We start from the raw sequence: 20,357 nt of genomic DNA on the forward strand, positions 1-20,357 counted from the left end.
CAACGTGCTGGGATGACAGGCATGAGCCACTGTGCCTGACTGCTTACCATTTTTAAAGCCCCCTCAGATTTGATTTCTTGTGATAATAGTCCCTTTACAAAGCTTCTTTGCTTTGTTTCCCTCTATTTTTATAGCTTTGATTAAATTCAGATGCCTGAAAAAAAAAGATCCACACAGTGAGCCCTCTGAAAATCCATCCAGCTCTTTTGCGTGCAGCTTTGACCTTGCTCTCATAGGCTGTAGCAGGGTTTATCCATTGCAAAGTTGCAATTAATCGTCTGAATGGCTTTTTCTTCTTTAAATATTCCTTTATTCCCTTTTAGGGCAACAGCTATTTTGGCATATTTACCACAAGAACTTCTAGGCACATCGTGTTATGAATACTTTCACCAAGATGACATAGGACATCTTGCAGAATGTCATAGGCAAGGTAAGCTAGGATGTATAAAAGATCTTAAGTTTAAAGTGTCCCCTTGCTTCTAGACTAGTCCACATGACCTTCCAGGGAAATCTGTCCACTGAGGATGTAGGACTCAGCCAGCCTAGGACTCTTCAGGTCAGAACATCTGTGTGAAGAGGAAACTGATGCCTGCAGGCACTGTTTATCCCCTTGTAGTTGCCCTGTGCTGACTGCATGGCAGTTTCTGAAAGACATCTCTTGTTAAGAGGGTTTTCCCAGACCCTGGATTTAGTACGGCCAAGACTGATCTGATTCTCTTTTCCATTCAAGCCTGCACCACCTCCTGTACTTTCTGTCTTGACTAATACTGTAGCTCCATGTGCAGCCTCCTGAGAGAGACCAACACTGACCCCTTCTTTCACTGTGTCTCCACCAGATCCTGTTCATTCACCTCAGACATGCATTTCCAAAAGTCTACTTTTTACCACCCCTACTGCCATCACCCTGGTTCAGGCCCTTGTGCCTACCTAGAGACCTGTGATAGACTTCTCAGGGTTTCCCTGCTCCCTCTCACCCCCAGTTCATCTTCCATAGTTATCCCATTTATACCCATCATCCCCAGATAGATTGAGACTGATAACATCAGCCTGCTTAAAAACCTCCTGCTTTAGACTCAAGCCCAAACGCTTTTGACAGGCATTCAGATGTGAGACTTTCCACCTCCTGGCCCCAGCCCACCTCCTCAGTTTCAGTCCCCATCCCTGCCTGCAGAGGCCTGTGCTCCAGGCACCCTGACCTTCTCACTGGCCCCTCCCCGACCAGACCCTGCTGCTCCTCACGCACTGCTGGGTTCTTCCCTCCCTCCTTCTCTTGGCAAACTCGTGTTCATCCCTCAAGGCTCTGATCTCTTCTCCCTGTATAGTCTTCCGTCACTCCTCTTCTTGAGGGCAGGAGTCATAGCCTGTCTCCTCTTGTATCTCCAGTGCCTGGCACATGAGAAGTGCTCATTACATGTTTATTACATGAAAGAATGAGGTTGAATAGGTGAGTGGCCTCTGTCGATTTGGATGTTCTTAGAAATAAGTTCTGTATTGCCCTTGGGCTTTGTGATTGGGATAAAGCATGACATTTTGGACAGTGCCTTCTCATTTGCTGGTGGTCATGTTAGAGCTGATTCCAGTTAGATATATAACATGCAGTCAGTAATTCCCTAGAGCCTCAATTTTACAGACTATGGAAAATTGTGACAGCTTCACAAATGAATTGAAAGGCTCTGAGTTAGACCCTCAGAAACAACCTGTTTCCTGAGTGTTGACCACTGGGGTTTCCTTGGCTTACTAAAGAGCGATCTCGTTGCTCAGGTACCTTTACTATTTTGTACTGGATGTCCTGTTTAATACTTTCGTCTGAGAAAACAACCATGTTTATGTTTTCTTTACATTTTCAGTTTTACAGACGAGAGAAAAAATTACAACTAATTGCTATAAATTTAAAATCAAAGATGGTTCTTTTATCACACTACGGAGTCGATGGTTCAGTTTCATGAACCCTTGGACCAAGGAAGTAGAATATATTGTCTCAACTAACACTGTTGTTTTGTAAGTACTTTTCCTATATCTGAAGTTCCCCTTGCTTCAAAGAGATGCCTAGGGCTCCTTATCTAGAAAATGGGGTGCAGGCAACATCCAGTATCACATCCTTTTTTTTTTTTTTTTTTTTGAGCCCGAGTCTCGCTGTCACCCGGGCTGGAGTGCAGTGGCCGGATCTCAGCTCACTGCAAGCTCCGCCTCCCGGGTTTACGCCATTCTCCTGCCTCAGCCTCCCGAGTAGCTGGGACTACAGGCGCCAGCCACCTCGCCCAGCTAGCTTTTTGTATTTTTTAGTAGAGACGGGGTTTCACCGTGTTAGCCAGGATGGTCTCGAACTCCTGACCTCGTGATCCGCCCGTCTCGGCCTCCCAAAGTGCTGGGATTACAGGCTTGAGCCACCACGCCCGGCCTGGTATCACATCCTTTAATGCCATCTTGCTAATACCTGTGAAGCCTCAGGACTGGCAGAAGCTAGAAAGGATTGTTAACAAAGGACAAGCTTCAGTATTTGCACCGTGCAGGCCCTGGCTTATAAAACTGCTGCAGGAAACAGCAACATTTCCTTCCAGATAAAGCAGCTAACCTTTGAATTGCACAGGCCCTGCACTCTAGGCATCCACTTGTGCTGCTGTGGAGGAAGGAGTTGACAATCTATGAAAGGTTCATACAGGCACTAGCTCACACTAGCCTTGGCTGAGGATGGGGAGGTCTCCATACCTATCAGGCAGGGGGTCCAAGCACTGGCAGCTGGAATGCCATCTCAAAAGGCTGCTATCTGCTAGATGAGCAGAGGGAGGTGAAGGAGCCTCTCTTCGGCCAGGCCTGCTCTCCATTCTTCCTTCCCCATAGTGTCCAAAACCCCACCTATCGTTAGAGCTGCATGAGGGGCCAGGGCTAGGTGCACTGCAGGCTGGCAGGAGGAGGTGCTGTAGTGCTGGCAGTGGTTACTGCAGCCACCACCTCTGCTGAACTGTGTCCCATACATATTAGGAAGGCCCAGGCAGGCAGTGGGGCCAAAGGCCAGGATGCAAACAGTGAGACCTGTTCACCCACTCAGACAGACACTTCATTTTCTGGCCTGTCCAGGTCCAGAGTGGACACCGGACACCTTGGCCAAGTTGAAAGGTGCACAGTTCTGAGCAGGCCTGACTCACGTTTCCTTATTGCTGGGATGTTCACAGAGCCAACGTCCTGGAAGGCGGGGACCCAACCTTCCCACAGCTCACAGCATCCCCCCACAGCATGGACAGCATGCTGCCCTCTGGAGAAGGTAACTATGTGCTGCTGGGGCCCTGGGGCTTGCCTGTGAGAAGCTGCTTGTGGTCAAATATCCTCCCCTAAAGTATTCAGGGTCCCCTCCATTCATATTCTGTGGAACAAGGGAGGTCTAGAGGGGATGATGTGCAGATTTCCCCATGAATGCCGAGGACACTGTCATGTCACTTTCTCTGTTGAGCCAGAATACTAGGAGCTCACTGATGCACTTCCCAAAGCTGCCAGCCCCTGGAAGCCCTTGAGCTTGCAAACTGCCTACTCCCCTTGTGCTTTCCTCCTGTGTTGCCTAGCGGCCATGAGGTAAAGTGCTCTTTGGTGACTGTCACTGGCTCCTGTAGTTGGCAGGAAGGTGTCTTTCGGCACTGGGGTGTGTACCATACCCCGTGGGCTCCCTTCTCAGGCTCAGCCTTGGCCCTGTCCCTGCTGTCCACGCTGGACTCATCCTTCCTGGGACCATCCCCACATGCATGGCTGCAGCCCCCATCGATGACTCCATCAGTCATCTCTATCGATGACTCCCACATCCACATCTCCAGCCCCAGTAACTCTTCCAAGCTCCAGATCTGTCTCTACAAATGCCTCATAGACAGAACCACCTGGAGTCCCAGAGGCACCTGAAATTCAGAATATCCCAAGCTGATTTTCTGCACTCCCCCACCTGATTGGTTAAGCCAGAAACCTGGCTGCTGTCTCTCCCCCACTATATCTAAACACGGAGTCCTGAACCTTCTGTCTCTTAAACTTCATCACCACTGTTGCTATTTCACCCTCCTCATCTGCTGCCTGGATCACTGCAAATCACTTTGCAACTCTAGTCCCACTCTCCCCACCCCATCCTCCATTGTAGTTCATTCTCCTTGCTGTGGACTTTCTAATAACCCAGATCTCATTTGTGCCTTTTCTGTGTATTGTCCTTTGGTACTCCTCATTCCCTTGTGGAAACTGTCCAGATTCGTTAGTACGGCATCCAAGAGGCTCCTCATGATCGGATTGGTACCTGCTGCCCCAGTTTCATCTATCATGCTCTCATCATCATTCATGATGAATTCCTTGGAGGAGTCTCCCAAGTTTTAATCTGCCTCAGTGCTCCTGCACGTGTTGGTTGCTGTGCCTAGAATGCTTTCTCCTCCTTACCTCTCTGCCAAGCTAATTCATACTCATCTCTCAAGACTCAGCTCAGGGTGAACTTGCTCCAGAAGCTGCACCTGGCCCCAGATGAGTTGGTTGCCTTGTGCTTGCCTGTCAAACTTACGACATTTTGCTATAGCCATTGTGTTCATCCTGTTGGTTTCCCTGTTAAACTGTGAGCTCCTTGAGGGCAGGGACTTGTCTCTGTAACCCTGGCACATACAGTGGTCTTCAATAAATATTTTTTTTCAGTGCATGAAGGGAAAGAATTAGATGCTGCATGAAGGGAAAAAACTAGCCTCAGATCCTAGAAGGAAACGAGCCTTTCCCTGCTGGAATGCCTTTTCCTGACAAGCTGTAGCCCTAAAGTCCCTCAAGGCACAACGCTGATGTTGAACTGCAAGTGGATCATGGGATAAACTGGTTTTACTTTAATACATAATAGTATTTCTTCCTCAGTTTTCCCCTTTCCTACTCTCAGATTCCTTTGTTGTAGGTGGCCCAAAGAGGACCCACCCCACTGTTCCAGGGATTCCAGGGGGAACCCGGGCTGGGGCAGGAAAAATAGGCCGAATGATTGCTGAGGAAATCATGGAAATCCACAGGCAAGTAACACCTTCTAGTTCCTCTGTTAAACCAGTGGTTCTCAACCCAGGGAAATTTTTTCCCCCAGGGGATATTTTGCAATGTCAGGAGACATTTTTGGTCTTCACAACTGGGTGGGAGGTTGCTACTGAAACATCCTGTGAAAAGAGACCAGGGATGCTGCTTGTTAAACATCCTACAGTAAACAGGACAGTTCCCCGCTCCCCACCCAACAAAGAAATCCTGCCTTAAATAAAGATGCTAAACCAAAACAGCCCAGAGCTAAAGAGAATTACTGAGGAGACTTTCTTATGGCTCAAGGAGCTTCCCAGTGCGGACAGATGTACCTTTACTTTACGGGAATGCAGGAATAGAGCTGTGAACTATCAGAGTGATCTGGACCTTAACAAAACATTCATTTTTTTTTTTCTATCAAAGAGCTGCCCAGGATTAGTACTAGAGATCAAGCAGATCAGCTAGTTATTACTAGCTGTCTTGGGAGAGACTTCCTTTCCATATGAAAGAGAAGGAGCTTAGAAACAGTCCACCTGCGTGTGAGTCCTAGGCCTGTCTCTCTACCTGGCTCTGCTGAGACTTACTTAACCTCTTGCTGTCTGTTGACTTAAACCATAAAAAGAAAGCACTATTTCCCAAGAATTGTGTTAGGAATGTGAGGGCACTCAGGAAAGTTCCAGGAACACAGCCTGACATATAGTGAGTGCTTAAAAATTAATTAAATCTGTCTTTAAGAGCAATCATTGAGAGGGACGCAGTTATCATAAGTCTGTCCAAATTTGGGGAATAGAGAAGGTGGTAAGCAGATTCTTCAGAACGCAACTTAATGTAACATAATAATAAGAAAAGGAAGAAAAAACTGCTGCCACTGGATTCTGTCAGGAGAATTAGAGGCTGGACTGTTTTCCAATTGGCCCATAAAGGGGCTGTTATCTCCATAGGTAACACAGCTCTCTTCCAACCCCACAGGGTTAGTGGGTGTTACCTCTGCATCAAGGAGATATGAGAGTAGTGTGCAGTGTAATCAGGTTCAAACCCTGTACTTTGCATTTGCATACCCTATACTTTGCTTGAGACCATCCAAGAACAGTATCAAACAGTCCTTGACCTCAAGAATTTTAAAATCTTTTAGAAGTCTATTTTCTTTATGATAACAGGAAAAAGGGAGAGTGCATGGGCCAAAGCAAGTGAAGGAGGAAAGATCTGAACTTGGCCTTAGCCAGGGTTTGCAATGAGAGTGGATGTTCCCTCTAGAAAAGTCAGGGATATTCTTGAGTGGGCATGTGAGTGGCAAATTCAGGGTCAAGAAACAAGCTACCTAACTGGGCAGGCTTTGTGTAGGAAGGAGACACAGAGCTATGATGGGAGATTAAGAAACCCAAGAAATGATACTATGCAGTTTGGATTGGAAGAAACCTGTAAGACCCCATTTGTTGTAGGATGCTGAACAAGCATCCAAAGTCTTGTGTTACGCTTTGTGGAAGTTGCATTGGAATAGGGAGAGAGAAGGTGGGCATGTTTGATAACCCAGGAATGAGGCCTTATCCGACAGAGATGACACTGCCAAAAGAGAAATCAGTAATCTAAGGTCTAGCGTTTGAAGATGAAATCAGGAATGATGAAACAGCAATTCTAAGATGAGAAACCTGGGAAAATAGTGGTTCATAGACATAAGTAGGGAAAGGTAGGGGACACTCAGCAATTTTTCCGTAAGCAATTAGCAGCTATTTGTGCATGCTGAGAATACATGATACGTAGTTGTAAACTGCCGTTAAGAAGCTTATAATCCAGAAAGAAAACTTGTTCACTCTCAAATCTAGAGAACTAGGCAATACAAGAACGAAAGGACTTCTGGGCGGTGGAGGAGTGGTCTCTGGGTCACCCAAAAGCTGCATTCATCCATGTAGGAGCTGAGAGCCCTGTGGTAACACAACTGCCATCACACTCTCCCTAAACTCTAGCTGCAATGCCAAGTGATGGATTCTTTCCTGAGGTCCTTCAGCCTGACAAGTGTTTAGGTGGATTTACAGTTCTAAGTCTTCCCTTCTATAAATCTTCTGAGAGATATGCTAGATAAGAAAGTCCTGGACCCATTTTTCATCAACCACTGCCTTCGAAGACTGCTCTTACTATCACTACCCCTAGGCTACCTTTTAGAGCTTGGTGCCCTCCATGTCCTGAGAGTATTCACTAGCTAAACAGTGTTTGTGGAGAAGGGGATAAATTTTTTGCTGTGGATCAAAGATGGAGGTTGATCTTAGAAGGCCTCCTCCAATTCACCTGGATTCTGTGAGGAAATAAAACTGGCCACTTACTTGAAATTCACCAACTGAATGCAAACTCCAATCCAAGGGCTTTATCAGTGAGATGCTTGACTCTAGGGACTGCATTCTAGATCAGGTGCCTGCAGAACAAATCCAGCTTGTCACCTGTTTTTGTAAGTAAAGTTTTATTGGAACACAGCCACACCGATTCATGACTGTGGCTGCTTTCAAGCTGCAGAGGCAGAGTTGACCTTTTGTGACAGACACTGTATGGCCCAGAGAGCCTAGTATCTGGGCCTTACAGAAAAAGCTTGCCAAACCCTAATCTAGATCTTCATCCCCTTTCTCACCTTTACCCCTTAACAAAACACACACACTCCACTGAAAAAAGAAAAGGCAGTGTAATTCTCTTTTCTGACAGGATAAGAGGGTCATCGCCTTCTAGCTGTGGCTCCAGCCCACTGAACATCACGAGTACGCCTCCTCCTGATGCCTCTTCTCCAGGAGGCAAGAAGGTAAGACTGATGACTCTTAGCCTAAGCTAGAGAGCCTCTTGCCCAAGATCTGAAATGTTGGGGGTGGGAGTATGGAATTGCAACTGTGACTGCTGAGACAAGTTGGACTACTTCCTCTTTGAAGTAAATCCATCTGTGTGAGGCTGGATACAAAGCATACTGGTAGGGCTAGGGAGGCTTGCTGGCACCTCAGAGGCTTTCTTCCATGTGAGTGGAAGAAGGGAGAAAGAATAAGGAATGGGGAACTGTCAGTTCAGTTAATTGAGGGAGCAAATTCAAGAGTTCCCATGAGGGAAAGATTATTGAGTACCTCACATAGAAAAGTTTCTCATTATCTGCCAGGAGTTTTCAAGGGAGAAAATATTAGTATCTAGGGCAGGCAATGGAAACAGCAATGCCACCAGCCCTGCTTTGGAAATCAAGCCATGCTTTATAGCTGCAGAATACTTGGGGATCTGCTGCCTGGAGGTTCCTGTGGTGTGACAGCATTGGATCCAAGCAGTGGATCAATCACCAGCCCTCATGAAGAGCTTTCTGTAAGACTACACTATAAATAGGTTTAGGAACCAGTCATTTGTTTTCATCTTTGCCGGAGAACTTATAAGCCTAGGCCCACGTTAATCGTAAATCATAAATCTCTTTATACTGCCTGATGTCAGTAGAGCTTAGGACAGTTTAAAGGCAGCATTTTGGACACAATGGCTTCCCTCCCCATCTCCTAAAACACATACAGAGAGAGAATATTAGGAATTTCCATAGGCAGGACTCCTAGGGCACAAACCATCAAAAGCAGGGCAAGGACTTTCAAAACTGAGCTCCCCGGAGGTTTGTTCATGTTACCAAGAGCTGTGGTGTTACCAGGTGGGATGGGCGTGGGGGTAGTTGCTAAGGAGAGAAGGTAAGGGCAGAAATCCTGCTTCTGCAAGGGCAGCAATACTTCTTTTTTATATAGGAATCTTCTGCAAACATTTCTATGTGAAAAAGGGTTTTGCTCCCCTCGAAAAGGTTGAAAGTCAACAAATTAATGGGTAAGACTACAAAGTAAGAAAGACCTGGGTTCGAAGCTTGGCCTTGCCATGTGCTAGTTATATGAACTTGTACAACTTTCAAGCCCTAGTTTTCTTTATGATGGAGCTAATACTGGTTAGGGTAGCCAGCATCTTTGCACATGAGGTCCTATTATGAGATAATATATGTGAAAGTGCTTGGCTCACAATACCATTGACAGGTGAAGTCTGGGTTTGGCATCCCGTGCCCCTTGTCCCCCTGCCCCTAACACACACTGCTTGCCAGCCGTCATCTTAGTTGTTCTTCTGTTATACCTCCAGGTTCTTTCTGCATATTGGATCCACCATCTTCTTAGGGTGGTCTTCCAGTCTCTGCTTCTCAAGTTAACTTTTAGGTACTTTACTTGACTCCTGGTATTACCAGGGATTCTACTACTTGGTTTTGAAAGGTTATCAGTCCAGTATAGGCTTAAATATTACTCAAAGAACTTTCATATACATTGTTTCATCTCACCTTCACAACATTACAGTGACAAGATCCAGGCTCCTCAGTGTTCATTTTATAAATATGGCCCGAAACTACAATCCTGGGCTCATGACTTCCAATTCTTTTCACATCAACAACTACCAGCAATCAAAAGCTGTGCTCTGCATCATAAAGCTCCAGCTATTTTTGAGGCACTTATGAAACTTCTTCCTTTTCTTTGGGAAGAATGGATTATAAAATGGATCTGTGAGAAGAAATTTGGATGTGTTCTCCTGAGATGAATCCTGGGCAGCAGAACTTACAAGAAAAGCAGCTTAAACAAGACAGTTAAAACTGACAGCAGTATTAAATGGTGCGCCATACCCAGCCCTTTCCAGTCACTTTCAAATTTGGAAGGTCCAAAAATGAACCATTTTGCCTGCAGTTGTTTCACTCAGGATCAAGCTAAAAAGGAAGCCTAAGTGAGCCTCCGTAGGTCCCAGGAGAGTACAGACATCCAGAAGCGCTAAGGAAAATTCAGATAAAGCAGCACTTCTACAAATGTCATCTGCAGTCTTTTTCCAGAAAGAGGGGGCACAAGATCCTTTTAAGGGTCTGCAAGGTTAAAGCTATTTTCTTAATAACGTTAAAACATTAATTTTTTCACTGTATTGATAATGTGCACTATTCATGCTAAAAGCACTGTTGGGTAAAACTGCTGGCATTTTACCAAAATCAGACAAGTGGCACCAAACTATACTAGTAGTCACTATTCTTCACCACCACACACTCGCAATAAAAAAAAAAAAAAAAAAAAAAAAAAAAAAAAAAGTTTAAAGCTAGTTTCATTTAAGATTGTCCATCATGGCTAGGTGCAGCGACTCACGCCTGTAATCTCAGCACTCTGGGAAGCTGAGGCAGGCAAACTGAGTCCAACAGTTCAAGGCAAGTCTGGGCAACATAGAGAAATCCCATCTCTACTAAAAAATACAAAAAATTATCCAGGTATGGTGATGTACCTGTAATCCCAGCTACTGGGGGACTGAGGTGGGAGAATCACCTGAGCCGGGGAGGTTGAGGCTGCAGTGAGCTGAGATTGTGCCACTGTACTCCAGCCTGGGCAACCAGAGTGATACCCTGTCAAGGAGGGAAGGAGGGAGGGAAAATGTCCATCATTACTTTTATAAAATTCTCAAGTACACATCTTTTTAATGCTCTGTGACAAAATGAGAAGTACACACAAAGAACTTGTGCTGCATACCAAAGTATGATGTTTGTCTCAAAAACTACTTGTGTGATTAAGTTGTGAGTTGAACTAGCTGCTATTTTCATTGGACACCATTTTTATTGTTTATGGTCATTCAGTTTTGTGTATTTAGAATAAATTTTTTTTGGAAATGAACGAAGTTAACCTGTCACTTCAAGGAAAATGACTGACATTTGTTGCCAATGATAAAATGTGAGCTTTCAAGCAAAAATTGGAATTTTTAGAAAACTTGTATCTGCTACTTTGACCTTGAGATCTTCCTAAAACTTAAAAAATGTTGATTAGATAGGAAGTATTAACAATGGTGATATTTTGATGCTGTATAATGAAATGTGTCAACATATAGAAGATATGCATAATTCAGTGAACCAGTATTTTCTAACTAAATGATGCAAGATATTTCAAAATCATGTAAGGGTAAAAGATCTATCCTAAGTGCAAAGATATAAAGAGTACAAAAAATTCATTGATACGGTTTCAGATTCCACTTTGCAACTCACCTTTAAGAAACTTCTACGTGTCAAGTTTTGAAGTGGTATCAAAAAAGAATACAATTATTTGAAAAGTCTATTAAAATATGCCTCCCTTTTCCAACTACTTATCTGTGGGAGATCGGATTTCCTTCATATACCTGAATCAGAAGACGTATCTAAATAGACTGAGTGGAAAAACATATATGAGAATCCAGTTGAAAATTATTAAGCCAGACATTAGATTTGCAAAAATGTAAACTAATACCCTTCTTGATAATTTTTTGTTATTATTTTGGAAAGTAGTTATTTTTCATTAAAATACTATTCATTATTTATGTCGACATGTAGTGGGTTTCTCACATTTAAGAAATCTATTAGTTTTAATTTCAAATACAGTAAATATTAATACAGCCTACATAAGCTAAAGTTCTTTGGAGTCCTCAATAATTTTTTTAAGAGTGTAAAAGGGTCCCTAGACCAAAACATTGCTGTGGAAATAAAGTAAGTTATAATGCCACCTACTGGCAAGGCCTGAAATCCGAGCAGCTACCAAACTGTTTCCTCATGTATATCCAGATAGGTCTCAAAGAATGCTCTTGAGACTCAGCCAGGGGAAGGCAGCTGGGGCGAGTAGGGGACATTTTGAGACAGAATTAGAATTCTCCTACTGAGTAGCAGTAATAATCCTCCCCAGTGGCATGTCTTAAGCACTTAAACCACAGGTTGCTGAAGTTGGCACCTGTAGTATGAGATTTACTTTTAAGTGTTTTGTTCATTTGACTCCTTAGAGCTGTGTCTCTTCACAGCTTAACTCCACTTACTTCTTCTTCAGAAATATCTGTCACTATGTTTTATTCCCTTATGGGGAAATACCTAGCTGGGCTCATTGAAATTTAGGCATTGGTCCTAAAGAAATATGTGGGCATCATGATTCCAGGCAGTTGAATGCTCTTGGGATTTTATTCAGCCTCTAAGTTGCCTCTGTGGGCTCACTAAAATGAAGAGAAAAGAACAGTTGGGGGAGAGGTTTTTTTCTTACTATGACCATGTCTGTCTAACAGTTCCTTGTTTGAAATCATCCAACAGAAAACTGAAGCCATTTGAAGCTTCTCCCCAACCCACCCCATGCATTTCCAACATGCTTCATTTTCCTTTTGGCATTGCTCATAATACTGATTCAAACTTCACACTTCCCTCTTTTTGTTTGTAGATTTTAAATGGAGGGACTCCAGACATTCCTTCCAGTGGCCTACTATCAGGCCAGGCTCAGGAGAACCCAGGTTATCCATATTCTGATAGTTCTTCTATTCTTGGTAAGTGGCATTATTATTCATTTCCATTGCAATGAGCTTGCAAAACATCTGACATAGTCAGTTTTAAGAACTGAACTGTATGAAACAAGCTAATCCTAGATAAATTTGATAGGAACAGAATAAAAGTTTAAAATTTGTTTAACTCTCTAAAAAGTTGACTTCAGTGTTTGAGTTTTGGTGGAGGTCCAAATGTGTGCCTGGAACTCAAGAGGAGGCTACAGCTACCTAGACATAGGCTTTCTCCCATGTGGGGCATAATCTCTTCAGAGAGGAAGCTAATGAAGGTTCAGAGATAATGCCTAGAAGGGTGATTAGTAAGCGTATCAGAAGGTACTAAAAGTCATTGAGTGAAAAGAGTTTGCTTTTCCCATCACATCCATCTTTTTCTCTACTTGTCTTTCTAGATCTGTTTTTTTTCCCTAAACTCTCCCTTCCTATTTGCCTTTCTTTTTGTAACTCCTCTTAACTGGTTATATCAGAATATTAAAATAAGCTCAACTCAAATATTTTTAAGATTTCTTAAATTTTAAGCACTTTGTTTATTTCTAAAATGATCATTTGATTCCTTAGAGCTGTGTCTCTTCACAGCTTAACCCCACTTATGTCTTATGTATTTTTTAAAAATTGGTACTTTCCTCTGAAAAACAGCAATATAAAAAAAGATAGCCATGCAGCCCAAAAAGCAGCCTCTCACCCTACCATTAAATGTAACTTTCTTATTAAAAGTGTGCTTAGGAATTGCTTACTTAATCTAAAGATGCTTTTAAAAAAAAAATCACTGACCTGTCTTTTATCTCCTCCCACAGGTGAGAACCCCCACATAGGTATAGACATGATTGACAACGACCAAGGATCAAGTAGTCCCAGTAATGATGAGGCAGCAATGGCTGTCATCATGAGCCTCTTGGAAGCAGATGCTGGACTGGGTGGCCCTGTTGACTTTAGTGACTTGCCATGGCCACTGTAAACCCTACATGTTGCTTTGGCAACAGCTGTAGTATCAAAGTGCATTACTGGTGGAGTTTTACAGTCTGTGAAGCTTACTGGATAAGGAGAGAATAGCTTTTATGTACTGACTTCATAAAAGCCATCTCAGAGCCATTGATACAAGTCAATCTTACTATGTGTAACTTCAGACAAAGTGGAACTAAGCCTGCTCCAGTGTTTCCTCATCATTGATTATTGGGCTAGCTATGGATAGCTTGCATTAATTGTATATTTTGGATTCTGTTTGTGTTGAATTTTTTAATCATTGTGCACAGAAGCATCATTGGTAGCTTTTATATGCAAATGGTCATTTCAGATGTATGGTGTTTTTACACTACAAAGAAGTCCCCCATGTGGATATTTCTTATACTAATTGTATCATAAAGCCGTTTATTCTTCCTTGTAAGAATCCTTTACTATAAATATGGGTTAAAGTATAACGTACTAGACAGTTAAATATTTTTAATAAATGTTTTCCTTGTTCTATAAATACTGTTCACATTTCAAATAATTAGAAAAAAAAAAATCCTACGTGTTGCAGGGCTGGATTATGAGTTTCTACAGTGGATGTTCAAGGATGATCTACACCAGTAAAATTTGTGGTGCTTTTCTGGCCTTCATAGCAATTCTGGGCTTGCATAATTTCCCCATGCTACTAGCTTAGCTGTGTTGTTAAACTAGTTCATTTCTAAATTGTTGCAATTTTAATTTATGTGAGAGCAAAGATGTTACTGCTTACACACAAACATCGAATCCTCTGAAATTATAAATTCAAGATTATATTTAACACATTGGCTTTTCTAATGCTGCACCTCTCTAATACTACTTCAGTTATATAGCAGGTGACCCCAGTCCTAAGGCACCTAAATATTTGATTCCTTCTTGAATTGGACCACAGAATATTTAGAATAGTATTTGAATAAATAATTTGCTAAGCAAAGTAGCATGGCATAATGGAAAAAGCACTGAACTAGTATGAGAAACTGGCTCTGAAACTTAGGGTGACTATATGAACTAGTAAAGTCATTTTGCCCTTCATATCAAGTTGGGCTAGAAAATATTCTTTTCAGATCTAATATTGTTTTGATTTATAGTATATTTTATAATTAGTAAGGAATTTAAATGCCTCATCACACATATAATAAGTTAAAAGTTCCTCGAGCTACTATTTCTAATAATACTTATACCAGCGAGATGGGAAATTATGAGACTAAAAATCTAGTCAACATGGTTATAAATTTGGTCAGAAACATTAAAACAATGGAATTTTATTTTGATGAAAAACTCAAGTTTACAATCATTTAGTAAATGAAGAGCAAACACTTCATTTTCCTATCCCGTAACTCTTAAGAAAAAAAAGCATTAGTAAATAAATATCTGTGAACAGATTAAGGGTAAGGCAGACTGGATAATAAACCACTTCTGACTTTCACACTCCCTGCATGTGACTCACTCTAAAGGGTGAACCGGCCCTGGAGATAACTGCACTGGTAAGTTATGGGCATTAAATCTCATCCTGATCATTCAGATAAACCCAAGATAAATACTTTTTGCTCATCAAGGGCAGCAAACTATACAATTTTTACTGGAGGAATACTTTGACAGAAGCACTTAAATTACATTGTGTATCACAACTATAAAATGGCTTGAACATTTCCATTTAACCACCATTTATAAAGTGCAACTATAGAATACTCTGCATTTTATCTGGGGTGTGATGACTATCAATCCAAACTGAAAGTACCCCAGCTGCCAATTTCCACCACCTTTGAAAAGACCTAGATGTGTGAAAAAGGACCGTCCCCCATACAAAGAACCAATTTCACAAACCTACTGGTAAACAAATACATTTATATAATTGGAACTTCAAAATGCTAGAGTTGTACTCATTTTTAAAAAAACCATTCAGCTACCTTTGGTCTTTAAAAGAGCCTACACTGCAATATCCTAAACATTGTTATGTGCATCTCACAATGAAGAACAGTGGCCTTGCAGTGCAGAATGAGGAGAGTACAACGTCACTGTGAAGAGTAGCATGCTATGGTTTCAAGGAAAATCAGCATCACAGCATTGGATTCTGTGCATCAGGATCGAGGTCACTGTTGCCAGAAGGGGGATGGATAGGGAGAATATCCAGCTCATCCACTTGTGGAGTTGGGTGCATGACCACCAGCTGGTCCTGGGGAATGTCTGCTGCAGCTGCTGCAAGATTGGTGATAGATTTACTCTTTACACACTGAAAGTCTACATGCCGACTCTTTCCTTCTTCCTTCTCCCAGGACATTCGAATAAAGGGCCTTTGGACATAGTTGTAGATCACTTCTGGGCGGCCTCCAGGCCTTTTCTTTACTTTTTCTTTGTAGGTAGGATAACCTGAAAGAAAGATTTTAAAAACTAAGAAAACACACACAGACCTCTCACCCAATTTTGCCTTAGAAAGCTTTTCTACTATAGATCCTAAAGAAACAGAAATTAAAACAAAGAAGTGAAAAGAATATTCCATCCACCTACTCATTAGTTCATGAGCCAGAGACGAAAACCCTACTGATGTAATTCACAAAATCTATCATTCTTTCAATTACTCAATATACCAACCATCAAAAAAAAAAAAATTCTTAAAGTAGGAGTATGTTGGAGATGAGTCCTCAGTACAATAGTATGGAGCAGATCTTGGTCTCTAGCTATGTATCCTTTTTTTTTTGACATGGAGTCTCACTTTGTCACCCAGGCTGGAGTGCCATGGTGCAATCTTGGCTTACTGCAACCTCTGCCTCCCGGGTTCAAGCAATTGTCCTGCCTCAGCCTCCAGAGTAGCAGGGATTACAGGCATGTGCCACCATGCCCAGCTAATTTTTGTATTTTTAGTAGAGAGGGGAGTTTCACCATGTTGCCCAGGCTGGTCTCGAACTCCTGACCTCAAGTGATCCGCCTCGGCCTCCCAAAGCGCTGGGATTACAGGTGCGAGCCACCGCGCCGGCCTCTAGCTATGTATCCTTATATTCTCGTCACAGGATTACCTGGCCTACAGGCCTGCAAATTATGCCACATTAGCCTTCTAGTTTCCTTAAACCTACATCTCATCTTTATATTGCTCTGACTTTTTTCTTCCCTTTTTCATTAAAAGAAAAAGCTGTACAGCTCTCCAGGTGGTTCTTGATACTTCTGCATCTAGATCAGCAAGGCCAACATTTTAACCTCCCATATCATTTTAACATTACTACTCCCAAAAACCAAGCATTCAATTTACAGTCACATTTCCCAAGCAGCGTTCCCTGATTAATAATACCTAATATTACTTTCCTCTTTTGGAACATAGTCACTTAAAAGTAAGGACAACCCTAGATTTGAAAAAAAAAAAAAAAAAAAATTATTTACTAGTAAGGCCATTTCTCCAAACTGTCCTTAAGAAACTATTACAGACACCTTCCCTTCTTTCTTCTAGTAAGAATTAACTAGTTTGGACCAGGGATTGGCAAACATTTTCTGTAAAGGGCCATAGTAAATACTTCAGGCTTGTAGGCCACATGGTTTCTACTAGAACTACTTCACTCTGCCACTGTAAAGTGAAATCAGCCACAGAGAATATGTAAATAAATGAGCATGTGTATGTTTTTCCTTTTTTGGAGATGGAGTCTCTGTCACCCAGGCTGGAATGCAGTGGTGCTATCTTGGCTCACTGCAACTTCTGTCTTCCAGGTTCAAGAGATTCTCCTGCCACAGCCTCTAGAGTAGCTGGGATCACAGGCGCCTGCCACCACACCACAGCTAATTTTGGTATTGTTGGTAGAGATGGGGTTTCACCATGTTGGCCAGGCTGATCTCAAACTCCTGACCTCCGGTGATCCTCGGCTTCGCAAAGTGCTGGAATTACAGGCGTGAGCCACTGTGCCCAGCCACATGTGTATGTTTCAATAAAACTTTATAGAAAACAGGCAAGGAGCTGATTTTGGCCCATAGGCCAAAGTTAGACCATAGTTAGAAAAAATAGAATGGTCTCACATGGTAGAGGATCAATTAACGATTATTGCATAAGGGAATGCATGTAGGCATCGTTGGTAGCTAGTACAAATAGCCATGTGTGGAGTATATGTGTATGTGGTGGGGGTGAGATAGGTGCAGCGGGTGAACAAAGCTAAAAATCTAAAAACCTGTAGAATGTCTTTATTTCATACTCTTGGTCAATTGCCTCTGAAGGCAGCACCAGACATCAGAAAGGTCTCCATCTCCATTCCCTCGTCCTTGATTCCTCCTGGACTATTAGAAAGACTTTAGAATTCCCATCTCCTTGTATTCTGTCCTCCACACAAAATCACCACTCTAGACAAATGTAATCATATTACAATCCTTGCTTAAAAACTACCAATGGCTTCCTCATGCTTAATGGGAAGGTCTGTACTCTTTAGAATATTATACAAGGCTTTTTTACAACCTGGTTCCAATCTACTTACTGTCATCTATTATCATACTACACTCTAACTCTAGAGTTCTTAAATACACCTGCCATATTAAGCTTTCCCGAAACATGCTTTTACACAAATTGTTCTGCTGCCTGTTCCCTCTCAGCCTCCTTACCTCTGCACTCCACCTTCTTTTATCCCTGGCAAAAACATTAAGACTCTGCACACAGTTAATCATTCACTTCTTATGTTCCATAGCACTCCCATATGTTAACAATACATAACACAACTAAACTGTAATTACCTTTTTGTATGTCTGACTCTCTGACCTAAATAATGAGTTCCTATATGGCAAAGCCAGTGTCTTTGTTGGTGTATCCTCAGTGCCTAGCACAGTACCTGATACACTGCAGGTGCTAAGCAAATATTTGAGCAAAGAGTGAATGAACTACCAGGACATGCCAGTTACAAGTAATAACCTCTTCCAATATCCATCTTACTCAGAACATTTTTTCCTTTAAAAATAAAGTAAAATCAGCCCTTTGGGCGGCCAAGGCAGGCGGATCATGAAGTCAAGAGATCGAGTCCATCCTGGCCAACATAGTGAACCCCGTCTCTACTAAAAATACAAAAATTAGCTGGGTGTGGTGGCTTGCGCCTGTAGTCCCAGGTACTCAGGAGGCTGAGGCAGGAGAATCACTTGAACCCAGGAGGCGGAGGCTGCAGAGAGCCGAGGTTGCACCACTGCATTCCAGCCTGGTAACAGAGCGAGACTCCGTCTGATAGACAGATAAGATAGATAGATGATAGATAGATAGATAGATAGATAGATAGATAGATAGATAGATAGATAGATAGATAGAGCCTGCCCCTGACTTGCAGATTTACCAACCTATTCAGTCAACAGTTAATGGTTTAGCAGTTACCACATCAGAGAATTGTAATGCCAGAGTGCTACCTTAAAGGTGTTTACGGTCTACTGAGAGTGATTAAATTGTTCATAAAGTCAAAGAATATTCCAAACAAAATTTATGTACATAAGACACAGTGTTAGAGCAATAGTGGAAGCATAAAGAATTCAGAAGATGAATGAAATTCCAATGGACTAAAATAGAAAAAGCTTCTTGAAGGCCTTCCTTAATCTTAATGGATAAGCAAGATTGGGATGGGCAAAAACAAGGGGAGCGCAAGGTAGGCAGAGAGAGTATCATTCTAAGGAGAGAATGGCATCAGGTAAGCTACAGAGGCAGGAACACAGAAGATGGTTTAGGAGACCCTAACACATGTATGACTGGAACAGAAAGTGTACTGGGAAACAGCTGGAGGTAACATTAGAAGACAGATTATGGTCAAATGGAAGGACAGCCATGAGTAGATTCTACTCTTTAATAAGAGTAAATTATACTCTTTATTAAAAGAGAAGCTCAGATTTTTTTTTAAGCTTAGTTTGTTTAAATCTTGCAGAGAACAAAATTTTGTATGCAGTTCCAGAAACATGGAATTGGGAAATCAGAGGTTCTGCATATAGGTGAACTTTCAGCGATAAGAGCCAGTCCTACTACTGTCTTGCCATTCCTGCCCAGGACGTGGAGGGTAGAATAATTCACAATCCCATCCAATTAAAGACTTCATTACTTTGTCTCACATTTCCTGTATTCTATGGGAACTGTAATTCTACAATTATTTCAGAGTTTGTAATCTTAAACTTCTGGTTCTGTTCTAAGTCTCGGCCAATTACTCTGATAGAAGAGAGCTTTCTACTGAGTTCAGGACAAGGACTAATGATGGGAGTAAGGCCACATCCAACATGGTCTGCTAGATGGGGTAGCAGTAGTCCTAAACTGCCTTAAGAACCCAGCCCTAGGAGGTTGAGAGATGCTGTTCCATTAAAGGATAAGTGAAACAAAATGAAAAACTCCAAAGAAGTGCCTTTTGGTGGAATTGTGGTGTGAAGAATGATTTAGGTGAGAATTATTTGTGCTTTCCCATGACACATTTGTGTTTAACAACACCAATAAACCCAAAAAGCCTGCTTAAAATTAAGTAGAAGAGGCCTGACTATAGCAATCTCTCAATATGAATATGGGACCACAGAACTAAAATTATTTTTTGAATACTTCTGGCCTTATATTTCATCATCTTTTCTCACATATCCACGTTCTCTCTGGTCCTCCTCATGTCTCTGATACATCAACCCAATCTAGCTCCCATAAAAGTCAACACATTTAATATTCTAATAAACTACTTTTAAGGGACTTGGGATTGGTATGGCAGGGGCACAGCAATGGTGGGGGAGGATAGTAACAAAATGTCTACCTTGGAAATCTCATTTTTTTTCTTTCATCCCAAGAAAGTCTCAGCACTTCTGCCGGGGTTATGACTATTCTACTTATTTTTTTCAAGAGGAAAAAGTAATAGACTTGATGAGAAAATACGGTTATTGGTGTACATATTAGTTGAGAAAGGAAAGAGTGCTTGAGTACACAGAAGCAGTTATTGAAAAAAAGAATAGAAGAGCTTGGTTAGTTACCGTCCTGCCAAAGTCAAGCCCAATATCACAGATTGTAGTACACAGGCAAATAATTTAAAATTTTAAATTTTTAAAATTCCCACTTAAAATAATATTTCAAAACCACTCACAGACTCAAATCACAGCGACTTGGATTCAAGACCTGG

At 41.9% G+C, this 20,357-nt stretch overlaps 2 protein-coding genes across 28 annotated transcripts in view; one reads left to right on the forward strand and one right to left on the reverse strand.

Annotated features, from left to right (window-relative positions):
* The window catches only part of ARNTL (aryl hydrocarbon receptor nuclear translocator like), a 108,860-nt gene extending 95,086 nt beyond the window's left edge, over nucleotides 1-13,774 (forward strand). For 10 of the 22 annotated variants that reach the window (XM_030918885.1, XM_030918886.1, XM_030918876.1 and 7 more), the window contains 7 exons: nucleotides 324-430; nucleotides 1,848-1,998; nucleotides 3,171-3,259; nucleotides 4,889-4,997; nucleotides 7,678-7,771; nucleotides 12,195-12,297; nucleotides 13,104-13,774. In XM_030918885.1, coding sequence (XP_030774745.1) covers nucleotides 324-430; nucleotides 1,848-1,998; nucleotides 3,171-3,259; nucleotides 4,889-4,997; nucleotides 7,678-7,771; nucleotides 12,195-12,297; nucleotides 13,104-13,264 — 814 coding nt within the window. In that variant the 3' untranslated portion in view covers nucleotides 13,265-13,774. Of the gene's footprint in view, nucleotides 1-323; nucleotides 431-1,847; nucleotides 1,999-3,170; nucleotides 3,260-4,873; nucleotides 4,998-7,677; nucleotides 7,772-12,194; nucleotides 12,298-13,103 lie in introns of all 22 variants that reach the window. The other 12 variants (XM_030918883.1, XM_030918872.1, XM_010388394.2 and 9 more) reach the window with 2 other exon arrangements.
* Nucleotides 13,775-14,522: 748 nt separating this feature from the next.
* The window catches only part of BTBD10 (BTB domain containing 10), a 71,522-nt gene continuing 65,687 nt past the window's right edge, over nucleotides 14,523-20,357 (reverse strand). For all 6 annotated transcript variants that reach the window (XM_010388393.2, XM_010388391.2, XM_030918892.1 and 3 more), the window contains one exon: nucleotides 14,523-15,657. In XM_010388393.2, coding sequence (XP_010386695.1) covers nucleotides 15,347-15,657 — 311 coding nt within the window. In that variant the 3' untranslated portion in view covers nucleotides 14,523-15,346. The remainder of the gene's footprint in view (nucleotides 15,658-20,357) is intronic.

This window comes from Rhinopithecus roxellana, chromosome 15 (genome assembly GCF_007565055.1).
Source record: "Rhinopithecus roxellana isolate Shanxi Qingling chromosome 15, ASM756505v1, whole genome shotgun sequence".
NCBI classification, from domain to species: Eukaryota; Metazoa; Chordata; class Mammalia; order Primates; family Cercopithecidae; genus Rhinopithecus; species Rhinopithecus roxellana.